This window comes from Oncorhynchus kisutch, linkage group LG23 (assembly GCF_002021735.2).
Source record: "Oncorhynchus kisutch isolate 150728-3 linkage group LG23, Okis_V2, whole genome shotgun sequence".
Taxonomy (NCBI): Eukaryota; Metazoa; Chordata; class Actinopteri; order Salmoniformes; family Salmonidae; genus Oncorhynchus; species Oncorhynchus kisutch.
The window spans coordinates 24,431,483-24,446,479 of NC_034196.2; the positions used below are offsets into that span (position 1 = coordinate 24,431,483).

At 42.7% G+C, this 14,997-nt stretch overlaps 1 protein-coding gene across 1 annotated transcript in view; it reads right to left on the reverse strand.

Annotated features, from left to right (window-relative positions):
• LOC116356528 (collagen alpha-1(XI) chain-like) overlaps positions 1 to 7,949 on the reverse strand; it is a 61,445-nt gene extending 53,496 nt beyond the window's left edge. Inside the window, exons 1-2 of the mRNA XM_031802244.1 lie at positions 7,889 to 7,949; positions 5,352 to 5,496 (exon numbers count right to left, since the gene is read on the reverse strand). Of these exons, the coding sequence (XP_031658104.1) occupies positions 5,352 to 5,496; positions 7,889 to 7,949 (206 nt within the window). The remainder of the gene's footprint in view (positions 1 to 5,351; positions 5,497 to 7,888) is intronic.
• Between the last annotated feature and the right edge of the window lie 7,048 nt (positions 7,950 to 14,997).

The window sequence follows — 14,997 nt, forward strand, 5'->3', positions numbered from 1 at the left end:
CGCTACCATCAGTCCTGTGTCATGCCAACAGTAAAGCATCCTGAGACCATTCATGTGTGGGATTGCTTCTCAGCCAAGGGAGTGGGCTCACTCACAATTTTGCATAAGAACACAGCCATGAATAAAGAATGGTAGCAACACATCCTCAGAGAGCAACTTCTTCCAACCATCCAGGAACAGTTAGGTGAAGAACAATGCCTTTTCCAGCAGGGGGCAGGGCTATCGACGTTAAGGCTAATCTGAAGGTGGTGCTGGCTAAAGCTAAAACTGGCGAGTGTAGAGAGTATAGAGATATTGTTATCCACGTCGGCACCAACGACGTTAGGACAAAACAGTCAGAGGTCACCAAGCGCAACACAGCTTCAGCGTGTAAATCAGCTAGAAAGATGTGTCGGCATCGAGTAATTGTCTTTGGCCCCCTCCCAGTTAGGGGGAGTGATGAGCTCTACAGCAGAGTCTCACAACTCAATCGCTGGTTGAAAACTGTTTTCTGCCCCTCCCAAAAGATAGAATTTGTAGATAATTGGTCTTCTTTCTGGGACTCACCCACAAACAGGACCAAGCCTGGCCTGCTGAGGAGTGACAGACTCCATCCTAGATGGAGGGGTTCTCACATCTTATCTACCAACATAGACAGGGCTCTAACTCCACAATGAAATAGGGTGCAGTCCAGGCAGCAGGCTGTTAGCCAGCCTGCCAGCTTAGTGGAGTCTGCCACTAGCACAGTCAGTGTAGTCAGCTCGGCTATCCCCATTGAGACCGTGTCTGTGCCTCAACCTAGGTTGGACAAAACTAAACATGGTGGTGTTCGCCTTAGCAATCTCACTAGAATAAATACCTCCTCCATTCCTGACATTATTGAAAGAGATAGTGATACCTCACATCTCAAAATTGGGCTACTAAATGTTAGATCCCTCATTTCAAAGGCAGTTATAGTCAATGAACTAATCACTGATCATAATCTTGATGTGATTGGCCTGGCTGAAACATGGCTTAAGCCTGATGAATTTACTGTGTTAAATGAGGCCTCCCCTCCTGGCTACACTAGTGACCATATCCCCCGTGCATCCCGCAAAATCAGAGGTGTTAACATTTACGATAGCAAATTTCAATTCACAAAAAAAAGAGGTTTTCGTATTTTGAGCTTCTAGTCATGAAATCTATGCAGTCTACTCAATCACTTTTTATAGCTACAGTTTACAGGCTTCCTGGGCCATATACAGTGTTCCTCACTGAGTTCCCTGAATTCCTATCGGACCTTGCAGTCATAGCAGATAATATTCACATTTTTGGTGATTTTAATATTCACATGGAAAAGTCCACAGACCCACTCCAAAAGGCTTTCGGAGCCATCATCGACTCAGTGGGTTTTGTCCAACATGTCTCTGGATCTACTCACTGTCACCAGTCATACTCTGGACCTAGTTTTGTCCCATGGAATAAATGTTGTGGATCTTTTAGTTTTTCCTCATAATCCTGAACTATCGGCCCACCATTTTATTACGTTTGCAATCGCAACAAATAATCTGCTCAGACCCCAACCAAGGAGCATCAAAAGTCGTGCTATAAATTCTCAGACAACCCAAAGATTCCTTGATGCCATTCCAGACTCCCTCTGCTTACCCAAGGACGTCAGAGGACAAAACTCAGTTAACCACCTAACTGAGGAACTCAATTTAACCTTGCACAATACCCTAGATGCAGTTGTACCCCTAAAAACTAAAAATATTTGTCATAAGAATCTAGCTCCCTGGTATACAGAAAATACACAAGCTCTGAAGCAAGATTCCAGAAATTTGGAAAGGAAATGGCGCCACACCAAACTGGAAGTCTTCCGAATAGCTTGCAAAGACAGTACCGTGCAGTATCGAAGAGCCCTCACTGCTCCTCGATCATACTATTTTTCCAACTTAATTGAGGAAAATAAGAACAATCCTACATTTATTTTTGATACTGTCGCAAAGCTAACTAAAAAGCAGCATTCCCCAAAAGAGGATGGCTTTCACTTCAGCAGTAATAAATAAATACATTTCTTTGAGGAAAAGATCATGATCATTAGAAAGCAAATTCCTCTTTAAATCTGCGTATTCCTCCAAAGCTCAGTTGTCCTGAGTCTGCACAACTCTGCCGGGACCTAGGATCAAGAGAGACTCAAGTGTTTTAGTACTATATCCCTTGACACAATGATGAAAATAATTATGGCCTCTAAACCTTCAAGCTGCATACTGGACCCTATTCTACTGACAGAGCTGCTTCCTGTGCTTGGCCCTCCTATGTTGAACATAATAATAAACGGCTCTCTATCCACCGGATGTGTACCAAACTCACTAAAAGTGGCAGTAATAACGCCTCTCTTGAAAAAGTCAAACCTTGACCCAGAAAATATTTAAAAAATTAAATTGGCCTATATCGACTCTTCCATTCCTCTCAAAAAAAATGTAAAAGCTGTTGAGCTGCAACTCACTGTCTTCCTGAAGACAAACAATGTATACCAAATGCTTCAGTCTGGTTTTAGACCCTATCATAGCACTGAGACTGCACTTGTGAAGGTGGTAAATTACCTTTTAATGGCGTCAGACCGAGGCTCTGCATCTGTCCTCGTGCTCATAGACCTTAGTGCTGCTTTTAATACCATTGATCACCACATTCTTTTGGAGAGATTGGAAACCCAAATTGGTCTACATGGACAAGTTCTGACCTGGTTAAGATCTTATCTGTCGGAAAGATATCAGTTTGTCTCTGTGAATGGTTTGTCCTCTGACAAATCAACTGTACATTTTGGTGTTCCTCAAGGTTCCGTTTTAGGACCACTATTGTTTTCACTATATATTTGACCTCTTGGGAATGTCTTTCGAAAACATAATGTTAACTTTCACTGCTATGCGGATGACACACAGCTGTACAATTCAATGAAACATGGTGAAGCCCCAAAATTGCCCTCGCTAGAAGCCTGTGTTTCAGACATAAGGAAGTGGATGGCTGCAAACGTTCTACTTTTAAACTCAGACAAAACAGAGATGCTTGTTCTAGGTCCCAAGAAACAAAGAGATCTTCTGTTGAATCTGACAATTAATCTGGATGGTTGTACAGTCGTCTCAAATAAAACTGTGAAGGACCTTACTCTGGACCCTGATCTCTCTTTTGACGAACATATCAAGACTGTTTCAAGGGCAATTTTTTTCCATCTACGTAATATTGCAAAAATCAGAAACTTTAGGTCCAAAAATGATGCTGAAAAATTAATCCATGCTTTTGTTACTTCAAGGTTAGACTACTGCAATGCTCTACTTTCCAGATACACGGATAAAGCACTAAATAAACTTCAGTTAGTGCTAAATACGGCTGCTAGAATCCTGACTAGAACCACAAAATTTGATCATATTAACCAGTGCTAGCCTCCCTACACTGGCTTCCTGTTAAGGCAAGGGCTGATTTCAAGATTTCCGAATTGGTCCTGCCGTACATACCTACACGTACACTATGGTCACAAGTCGCAGGCCTCCTAATTGTCCCTAGAATTTCTAAGCAAACAGCTGGAGGCAGGGCTTTCTCCTTTAGAGCTCCATTTTTATGGAATGGTCTGCCTACCCATGTAAGAGACGCAGACTCAGTCTCAACCTTTAAGTCTTTACTGAAGACTCATCTCTTTAGTGGGTCATATGATTTACTGTAGTCTGGCCCAGGAGTGTGAAGGTGAACGGAAAGGCTCTGGAGCAACGAACCGCCCTTGCAGTCTCTGCCTGGCTGGTTCCGCTCTCTCCACTGGGATTATCTGCCTCTAACCCTATTACAGGGGCTGAGTCACTGGCTTACTGGTGCTCTTCCATGCCGTCACTAGGAGGGGTGCGTCACTTGAGTGGGTTGAGTCACTGACGTGATCTTCCTGTCTGGGTTGGCGCCCCCACTTGGGTTGTGCCGTGGCAGAGATCTTTGTGGGCTATACTCAACCTTGTCTCAGGATGGTAAGTTGGTGGTTTAAGATATCTCTCTAGTGTTGTGGGGGCTGTGCTTTGGCAAAGTGGGTGGGGTTATATCCTGCCTGTTTGGCCCTGTCCAGGGGTATCATCGGATGGGGCGACAGTGTCTCCTGACCCCTCCTGTCTCAGCCTCCAGTATTTATGCTGCAGTAGTTTATGTCTCGGGGGGCTAGGGTCAGTCTGTTATATCTGGAGTACTTCTCCTGTCTTATCCGGTGTCCTGGGTGAATTTAAGTATGCTCTGTCTAATTCTCTCTTTCTCTCTTTCTTTCTCTCGCTCGGAGGACCTGAGCCCTAGGACCATGCCTCAGGAAGGACTACCTGGCATGATGACTCCTTCCTGTCCCCAGTCCACCTGGCAGTGCTGTTGCTCCAGTTTCAACTGTTCTGCCTGTGGCTATGGAACCCTGACCTGTTCACCGGACGTGCTACCTGTCCCAGAACTGCTGTTTTCAACTCTCTAGAGACAGCAGGATTGGTAGAGATACTCTTAATGATCGGCTATGAAGAGCCAACTGACATTTACTCCTGAGGTGCTGACTTGCTACACCCTCGACAACTACTGTGATTATTATTATTTGACCATGCTGGTCATTTATGAACATTTGAACATCTTGGCCATGTTCTGTTATAATCTTCACCCGGCACAGCCAGAAGAGGACTGGCCACCCCTCATAGCCTGGTTCCACTCTAGGTTTCTTCCTTGGTTTTGGCCTTTCTAGGGAGCTTTTCCTAGCCACGTGCTTCAAGACCTGCATTGCTTGCTGTTTGGGGTTATAGGCTGTGTTTCTGTACAGCACTTTGATATATCAGCTGATGTAAGAAGGGCTATATAAATACATTTGATTTGAATTTGATTTGATGGAGCACCTTGCTATAAGGCAAAAGTGATAACTAAGTGGCTCGGGGAACAAAACATTGATATTTTGGGTTCACGGCCAGGAAACTCCCCAGACCTTAATCCCATTGAGAACTTGTGGTCAATCCTCAAGAGGCGGGTGGACAAAAACATACCACAGATTCTGACAAACTCCAAGCATTGATTATGCAAGAATGGACTGCCATCAGTCAGGATGTGGCCCAGAAGTTAGTTGACGGCATGCCTTGGCGGATTGCAGAGGTCTTGAAAAAGAAGGGTCAACACTGCAAATATTGACTTCATGTAACTGTCAATAAAATCCTTTGACACTTATGAAATGCTTGCAATTATACTTCAGTATTCCATAGTAACATCTGAGAAAAATATTTAAAGACACTGAAGCAGCAAACTTTGTGGAAATAAATATTTGTGTCATTCTCAAAACATTTGGCCATGACTGTATGTGTGTGTGTGTGTGTGTGTGTGTGTGTACGTCCGTGTGTGGGGAGATTTACCCGTCAGTGAAGAGTTGTGCCAGGGGCAGGGACAGGGTGGAGTACTGTCCCACCTGCAGCACCGGACACCTCAGAGCATCCAGAGACATGGAGGCATTGCTGCTGTTGGACACCTGCAGCGAGAGCTCCTCTAGAAGGTTCACCTCTGTGGAGAGAAAGCAAGGACAGACACACAGTGAAATAAAGTCATGAGCAGCCATGTCCGGGTTCAAGCCTTAACTCTCAACTAACCGACAGATAACAATTCTGTTGTATTATGAGGCAGACCTCAATCCACTCCTCTGTAACACTCAGCTACCATTCCGAAGATCACCTTGTGAAAAGAAACTCCTTGTACCCCTCTCAATGGACTTCTGACCATAATGTTCCACACAGTAAGCTTCATTTTCTGTGAAAAGAGGGTCAAAAACAGCCACCTCATTCCATCCACTTTGCCCATCAATTAATATACTAAATTGGTAGAAACTATTTTGGGAACCATTCCTTCTGGACTGTTGAGGGCTAGAACAAATGTTGTGTGTACCATAGTGCCCTCCATTGTTTTGGTTTTGCTTCCATTGTTTTGTTTGTGGACGCAAGCACAAGAGGCCTTTCTGTTTGTGTAACACGCCATAGTGGGGTCTGTGGGCTGTTGATGAGGAGCTGTGGGCTGAGGAACCCCTCCTAAGGGTTATGAATACAGCAGTTGATCAATGGTGGAGAAAATGACTCAAGTCAGCATTGAAAGACATTTATTGTTGTGTATTGATTGGGCTGTAACCTGCAGTGCCTGGCCTTATTCTAAGGTCACCTGGGAACTACACTATCTAAGATGAGGAGGGCTTGAGGCCAATTAGACAAACAGGCAGTACTTTAGCACAGCAGGCACTGCAGGCAGGCAAATCAATTAGCCTAGACTGAACTAACCTTCCCCTGTAAGAAGCAGGAAGTAAAGAACAGCAGAGTTAAGTCAGGATTGCAATAGCAGCACTTAACATAGACTTCAATGGTTTGACCACAGCGAACATGCTTCATACCCCCACAGGGCTTTTCTCCATGGAAGGGGAGATGCTCTTAGAGCAGGGGTGTCAAACATCGCCTACTTACAGGGTACAATCCGGCCCGTGGGTGGTTTTAGTAAAACAAAAAAACTGAAAAGAACATTGTCACACCCTGATCTGTTTCACCTGTTCTTGTGATTGTCTCCACCCCCTCCAGGTGTCGCTTATTTTCCCCAGTGTATTTATCCCTGTGTTTCCTCTCTCTGTGCCAGTTCGTCTTGCATGTTTCCAAGTCAACCAGCGGTTTCCCCGTTCTCCTGCTAGTTGCATTCTCCTTTTTCTAGTCCTGGTTTCGACCCTTGCCTGTTTCTGGACTTTGTACCCGCCTGCCTGACCATTCTGCCTATCTTCACCATGAGCCTGTCTGCCACACTGTACCTCCTGGACTCTGATCTGGTTTTGCCCTTTTTGCCTGTCCACGACCATTCTCTTGCCTACCCCTGTAGATTAATAAGCATTGTAAGACTCCAACCATCTGCCTCCTGGGTCTGCATTTGGGTCTCGCCTTGTGCATTGATATACATATTAATACAGTACCATTCAAAAGGTTGGACACACCTACTCATTCAAGGGTTTTTCTTTATTTTTACTATTTTCCACATTGTAGAATAATAGTGAAGACATCAGAACTATGAAATAACACATATAGAAGGAAGTTGTAAACCAAAAAGTTTTTTAAAAAGTAAAAAATATTTTATATGAAATTCTTCAAAGTAGCCACCCTTTGTCTTGCTGACAGCCTTGCACACTCTTGGCATTCTCTCAACCAGCTTCATGAGGTAGTCACCTGGAATGCATTTCAATTAACAGGTGTGCATTGTTAAAAAGTTGCTTTGAGGAATTTCTTTACTTTTTAATGCGTTTGAGTCAATCAGTTGTGTTGTGACAAGGTAGGGGTGGTATACAGAAGAAAACCCTATTTGGTAAAATACCAAGTCTATATTATGGAACTAACAGTTCAAATAAGCAAAGAGAAACAACAGTCCATCATTACTTTAAGACATGGAAGGTCAGTCAATCCAGAACACTTCAAGAACTTTGTGCTGTCGCAAAAACCATCAAGCACTATGACGAAACTGGCTCTCATGAGGACCGGCAAAGGAAAGGATGTCCCAGGGTAACCTCTGCTGCAGAGGATAAGTTCATTAGACTTACCAGCCTCAGAAATTGCAGCTCAAATAAATGCTTCACAGAGTTCAAGTAACAGTCACATCTCAACATCAACTGTTCAGAGGAGACTGTGTGAATCAGGCCTTCATGGTCAAATTGCTGCAAAGAAACCACGACTAAAGGACACCAGTAATAAGAAGAGACTTGCTTGGGCCAACACACGAGCAATGGACATTAGACTGGTGGAAATGTGAGATTTTCGGTTCCAACCGCCATGTCTTTCTGACACAGAGTAGGTGAACAGATGATCTTCGCATTTGTGGTTCCCACCATGGAGCATGGAGGAGGAGGTATGATGGTGTCATACCTCCTCAAAAACTGACGTACCTTCACCTTGGAGTTCAGCTTTTATCTCTTTGGCAGTTATCCTTGGTTCTTTTTCTACCATTCGCGCTATCCTTCTGTTCAATCTGGGGTCGATTTTCCTGGGGTCGATTTTCCTGGAGTCGATTTTCCTCTTGCGGTCGCGCCCAGGGAGGTTAGCTATAGTTCCACGGACCTTAAACTTCTTAATAATTTTTGCAACTGCTATCACAGGAACATCAAGCTGCTTGGAGATGGTCTTGTAGCCTTTACCTTTACCTTGCTTGGCTATTATTTCTTTCTGATCTCCTCAGACGAATCTCTCCTTTTGCTTTCTCTGGTCCATGTTCAGTGTGGTGCACACAATGATACCAAACAGCACAGTGACTACTTTACTCTGGTCCATGTTCAGTGTGGTGCACACCATGATACCAAACAGCACAGTGACTACTTTACTCTGGTCCATGTTCAGTGTGGTGCACACAATGATACCAAACAGCACAGTGACTACTTTACTTTGGTCCATGTTCAGTGTGGTGCACACAATGATACCAAACAGCACAGTGACTACTTTACTCTGGTCCATGTTCAGTGTGGTGCACACAAGGATACCAAACAGCACAGTGACTACTTTACTCTGGTCCATGTTCAGTGTGGTGCACACAATGATACCAAACAGCACAGTGACTACTTTACTCTGGTCCATGTTCAGTGTGGTAACCACAAGGATACCAAACAGCACAGTGACTACTTTACTCTGGTCCATGTTCAGTGTGGTAACCACAATGATACCAAACAGCACAGTGACTACTTTACTCTGGTCCATGTTCAGTGTGGTAACCACAAGGATACCAAACAGCACAGTGACTACTTTACTCTGGTCCATGTTCAGTGTGGTAACCACAATGATACCAAACAGCACAGTGACTACTTTACTCTGGTCCATGTTCAGTGTGGTAACCACAATGATACCAAACAGCACAGTGACTACTTTACTCTGGTCCATGTTCAGTGTGCTGCACACAATGATACCAAACAGCACAGTGACTACTTTACTCTGGTCCATGTTCAGTGTGGTAACCACAATGATACCAAACAGCACAGTGACTACTTTACTCTGGTCCATGTTCAGTGTGGTGCACACAATGATACCAAACAGCACAGTGACTACTTTACTCTGGTCCATGTTCAGTGTGGTGCACACAATGATACCAAACAGCACAGTGACTACTTTACTCTGGTCCATGTTCAGTGTGCTGCACACAATGATACCAAACAGCACAGTGACTACTTTACTCTGGTCCATGTTCAGTGTGGTGCACACAATGATACCAAACAGCACAGTGACTACTTTACTCTGGTCCATGTTCAGTGTGGTAACCACAAGGATACCAAACAGCACAGTGACTACTTTACTCTGGTCCATGTTCAGTGTGGTAACCACAATGATACCAAACAGCACAGTGACTACTTTACTCTGGTCCATGTTCAGTGTGCTGCACACAATGATACCAAACAGCACAGTGACTACTTTACTCTGGTCCATGTTCAGTGTGCTGCACACCATGATACCAAACAGCACAGTGACTACTTTACTCTGGTCCATGTTCAGTGTGGTGCACACAATGATACCAAACAGCACAGTGACTACTTTACTCTGGTCCATGTTCAGTGTGCTGCACACAATGATACCAAACAGCACAGTGACTACTTTACTCTGGTCCATGTTCAGTGTGGTGCACACAATGATACCAAACAGCACAGTGACTACTTTACTCTGGTCCATGTTCAGTGTGGTGCACACAATGATACCAAACAGCACAGTGACTACTTTACTCTGGTCCATGTTCAGTGTGGTGCACACAATGATACCAAACAGCACAGTGACTACTTTACTCTGGTCCATGTTCAGTGTGGTGCACACAATGATACCAAACAGCACAGTGACTACTTTACTCTGGTCCATGTTCAGTGTGGTGCACACAATGATACCAAACAGCACAGTGACTACTTTACTCTGGTCCATGTTCAGTGAGGTGACCACAATGATACCAAACAGCACAGTGACTACTTTACTCTGGTCCATGTTCGGTGTGGTGCACACAATGATACCAAACAGCACAGTGACTACTTTACTCTGGTCCATGTTCAGTGTGGTGCACACAATGATACCAAACAGCACAGTGACTACTTTTCTCCATTTAAATAGGCTGAATCACTGATTAAAAGATTGGAAACGTGTGATACTAATTAATGAAGAAAAATTGTTTGAAATATCACTATAATCCAATTATTTATTATGTTTTCTAAGGGGACCCAACAAATGTGTCCATATTATAGAATATCTTTGTAGAATAAGCAATAATTAATCTCTTTTCACAGCTTATTTTCTTTATTCTATGACATACCAAAGGCATGCAAGTATTCATGATAAAATAGCTATTCATTTCAACACTTGTCAGAAGGAATGAAGCATTATTTAAATGAGCTGTAAGGGTACCAACAAATCTGAGCACGTCTGTATATAAATATATACACACAGTGCTTTCAGGAAGTATTCCTACTTATCCATATTTTGTTGAGTGTGTTACAGCCCATCTACACACAATACCCTATAATGACAACATGAAAACATGTTGAGTCATTTTTGCAAATGTATTGAAAATGAAATGCAGAAATATTTCATTTACATAATTATTCACACCCCTTTGCTATGGAACTGCAAATTGAGCTCAGGTGCATCCAATTTCCTTCGATCATCCTTGAGATGTCACTACAACTTGATTGGAGTCCACCTGCGGCCAATGCAATTGTTTGGATATGATTTAGAAATAAACACACCTGTCTATATAAAGGTCCCACAGTTGACAGTGCATGTTAGAGGAGAAACTATACCTTGAAGTCCAAAGAACTATCCGTTGATCTCTGAAAATTGTGATGAGGCAAATATCTGGAGAAGGGTATGAAACCATTTCTAGAGTGTTGAACGTTTCCAAGAGCACAGTGGTCTTCATCATTGGGAAATGTAAAAAATATAGCACTACCCAGACTCTGCCTAGAGCTGGCCGTCTGAGCAAACGGGCAAAAAGGACCTTGGTCAGGGAGGTGACCAAGAACCCAATGATCACTCTGACAGAACTACAGAGTTCTTTAGCTGACATGGGAGAACCTGCCAGAAGGATAACAGTTTCTACAGCACTTCACCAATCTGGGCTTTATGGGAGAGTGGCCAGACGGAAGCCAGTCCTGAGAATAAGGCACATGAGAGCACGCCTGCAGTTTGCAAAAAGGCATGTGAAAGACTGAGCATGTGGTCTGATGAGACAATTGATCTCTTTGGTGTGAATGCAAAGCTCTATGTCTGGAGAAAACCAGGCAGTTCATCACCCTTCTAACACCATCCCTACCGTGAAGCTTGGGTGGCAGCATCATGCTTTGCGGATGCTTTTCAGCGGCAGGGACTGGGAGACTGGTAAGGATAGAGGGAACAATGAATGGAGCCTAATACAGGCAAATCCTTGATGAGAACCTGCTTCAGAGTGTGAATGACCTTAAGTGGGGCTAAGATTTATGTTCAAACGGGACAATGACCCCAAGCACACAGCCAAAGGAAAGCTGGAATGGCTTCAGAACAAGAATGTGAAAGTCCTTGAGTGGCTGAGCAAAAATCCCAGTCTCCCATTGAAAATCTGTGGAAAGATGTATAGATTGCTGTTCACTGCCACTCCCCATCTAATTTAGATTCCATTTTTTTTTTTAATAGATTAGATTAAAAAATCTGCAAGGAAGAATGTGCAAGTCTGATACAGACATAACAAGAAGAAGAATTACGTAAATTAGATTTCTGTATTTCATTTTCAATAAATTTGCAAATATTATTAAAAGGTTTTCACTTTGTCATTATGGAGTATTGTGTGTAAATGGGTAAGATAAAATATTTTATAAATGTTTAATTCAGGCTGAATGTGTAAAGTCAAGGAGTATAAATACCTTATGAAGGCACACAGTGCAGTACATTTAATTGTTATACATTTTGGGAGAGGAAACAAACTCTCATTGCTTGACATCATGGGAAAATCCAAAAAATCAGCCAAGACCTCAGAAAAAAAATTGTAGACCTTAACAAGTCTGGTTCATCCTTGGAAGCAATTTCCAAATGCTTGAAGGTACCACATTCATCTGTACAAACAATAGTGCGTAAGTATAAACACCATAGGACCACACAGCTGTCATAACGCTCAGGAAGAAGCCTTGTTCTGTCTCCTAGAGATGAATGTACTTTGGTGCAAAAAGTGCAAATCCATCCCAGAATAACAGCAAAGGACCTTGTAAAGATGCTGGAGGAAACAGGTACAAAAGTATCTGTATCCACAGTAAAAACGAGTCCTACATCGACATAACCTGAAAGGCCGCTCAGCAAGGAAGAAGCCAGTGCTCCAAATCCCCCATAAAAACCCAGACTACAGTTTGCAACTGCACATGGGGGACAAAGATCGTACTTTTTGGAGAAATGTCCTCTGGTCTGATGAAACAAAAATAGAACTGTTTGGCCATGATCATCATCATTATGTTTGGAGGAAAAAGGGGGAGGCTTGCAAGCCGAAGAAAACCATCCCAACCATGAAGCACAGTGGTAGCAGCATCAAGTTGTGGGGGTGCTTTGCTGCAGGAGGGACTGGTGCACTTCACAAAATAGATGGCATTGTGAGGAAGAACAATTATGTGGATATATTGAAGCAACATCTCAAGACATCAGTCAGGAAGTTAAAGCTTGGTCACAAATGGGTCTTCCAAATGGACAATGACCCCAAGCATACTTCCAAAGTTGTGGAAAAATGGCTTAAGGACAACAAAGTCAAGGTATTAGAGTGGCCATCACAAAGCCCTGATCTCAATCCTATAGAAAATGTGTGGTCAAAACTGAAAAAGCATGTGCGAGCAAGGAGGCCTACAAACCTGACTCAGTTACACCAGCTCTGTCAGGAGGAATGGGCCAAAATTCACCCAACTTATTGTGGGAAGTTTGTGGAAGGCTGCCTGAAACGTTTGACCCAAGTTAAACAACTTAAAGGCAATGCTACCAAATATTAATTGAGTGTATGTAAACTTCTGACCCACTGGGAATGTGATGAAAGAAATAAAAGCTGAAATAAAGCATTCTCTCTGCTATTATTCTGACATTTCACATTCTTAAAATAAAGTGGTGATCCTAACTGACCTAAAACAGGGAATTTTTACTAGGATTAAACGTCAGGAATTGTGAAAAACTGAGTTTAAATGTATTTGGCTAAGGTGTATGTAAACTTCCGACTTCAACTGTATCAGGAGAGCCAGGACTAGCTATATGGTCACACTGTGTTGCCATCTGGAATGGAGCTGAAGGACCATAACCCTATCTGGTGTCACAGTCAGCATACCAGTATTCCACTGGTCCACACGTATAAGATGGCCGAAATATGTTTGGTAACCAGAAACGCTAGGAAAAGCCATTGATTTGAGTAATGGCTTAGTAACCTCTTTCTGCTAGCAGGACAATTCGGAGCAAGAGATCAAGTTAGTCTGAAACTAATTTGTTTAACATCTGATTTCGGATCAGAGTAGTTCATAATGGAAGACAGCTATTGAATATTTGGGCTGCTCATTCATGGCCTAACTCACTCTCTCTGAAATGAAGTCCACGTGGTGATAGTATCATCTTAGATTACATTTAGCTTAAAATGTTCACATGTCATGGAAAATCGTGCAGTTTCAGATAGCAATCTCACAAATCTGCTAGTAATATTACTGTAGGTAGGTGGAGGTACGAACCATGCTTGGGAACTGGGATTTACAACTTCAACTGTGCTTGCTGCTTGCTGTAAGCAGATCTCTTGAAACGTTTCAGTTGCCTCAGGCATGTTTTAATCAGAGGTTGAAACCGGTTCAGGGAACAGAACCCCCCACCCCCCCAAAATAACGGAATCTTTCAAGGAACAGAAATGGAACCTGGAATGAAAGTGATCCATACTGATCCGGAGCAGAACTATTTAAAAGCATGGGAACCGGTTAATAATGTTATTTTATGTTCCAGGCATTTTTTCTAGTCCCACAAAAAAATGTCTACGCAAAGCCCTCACTCTGTCACTCAGAAACGTATTCCAGTGTCTGCCTGCAAGCTGAGCATTTTTGCCAGTGTATGTGTGTTTAGGCTACCTGCCCCTCCCCCTCCAAAGCATAGGCTACTGTACTAACATTACAATCATGATTCAGAAGATAGGGAGAAAGATTTTTAGCTAGAGAAGAATGGATTAACTTTTCAATGCTAGTTAAGGATACTACAGAGAGAAATAGTAATGGTGTCTTTTTGTAGTAACTAACTCCACCATGGTTTGTTGGACAAAGCTTACAAGGAAGATGAATGGTGTTTTGTAGGGTTTTTGGAAACGTCGAAAATAAGGTCTGTGGTAAACACAGGCTTAGGAGATTTTATACATTTTATTCTATGAGATAATCTTCATCAGTTAACGTCACTTTTTGTGAAATTTGATGCATTTATTTGATAATAAAAAAACTAAATCACAAATTCATAAAAGGTCATGTTTACTGACAGCTATTAATTCATAGAACAAAACGTATAAGATCTCCTAAGCCTGTGTTAACCGCATACCTTATTTTTTCAGTTTAGTCCAAAATCCTATTCTTTCCCCATTCATTTTTCCCATAGGAATGGTTGAACAAACCAGAGGTAACTTATTTCCGGGTTTTAGGACTACAAACTGGTGAGCTCTATAGGCCTAGTTATCATGTTTCACATTGGATTTATTAACTACAAAAAAAGGTAAGACGTGTTTTTAATTCTGGTCTGCAAACACAGGCTTTTTAACTAGCTAGCTCATTAAATAGTACCTGCAAAACACCAGTCTCAAAGTCAGATGGGATGCTGGCCTTCTAGGCAGAGTTCCTCTGTCCAGTGTCTGTGTTCTTTTGCCCAGCTTAATCTTTTATTTTTATTGGCCCGTCTTGAGATATGGCTTTTTCTTTGCAACTCTGCATAGAAGGCCAGCATCGCAGAGTAAACTTTTCACTGTTGATGTTGAGACGGGTGTTTTGTGGGTACTATTTAATGAAGCTGCCAGTTGAGGACTTGTGAGGCA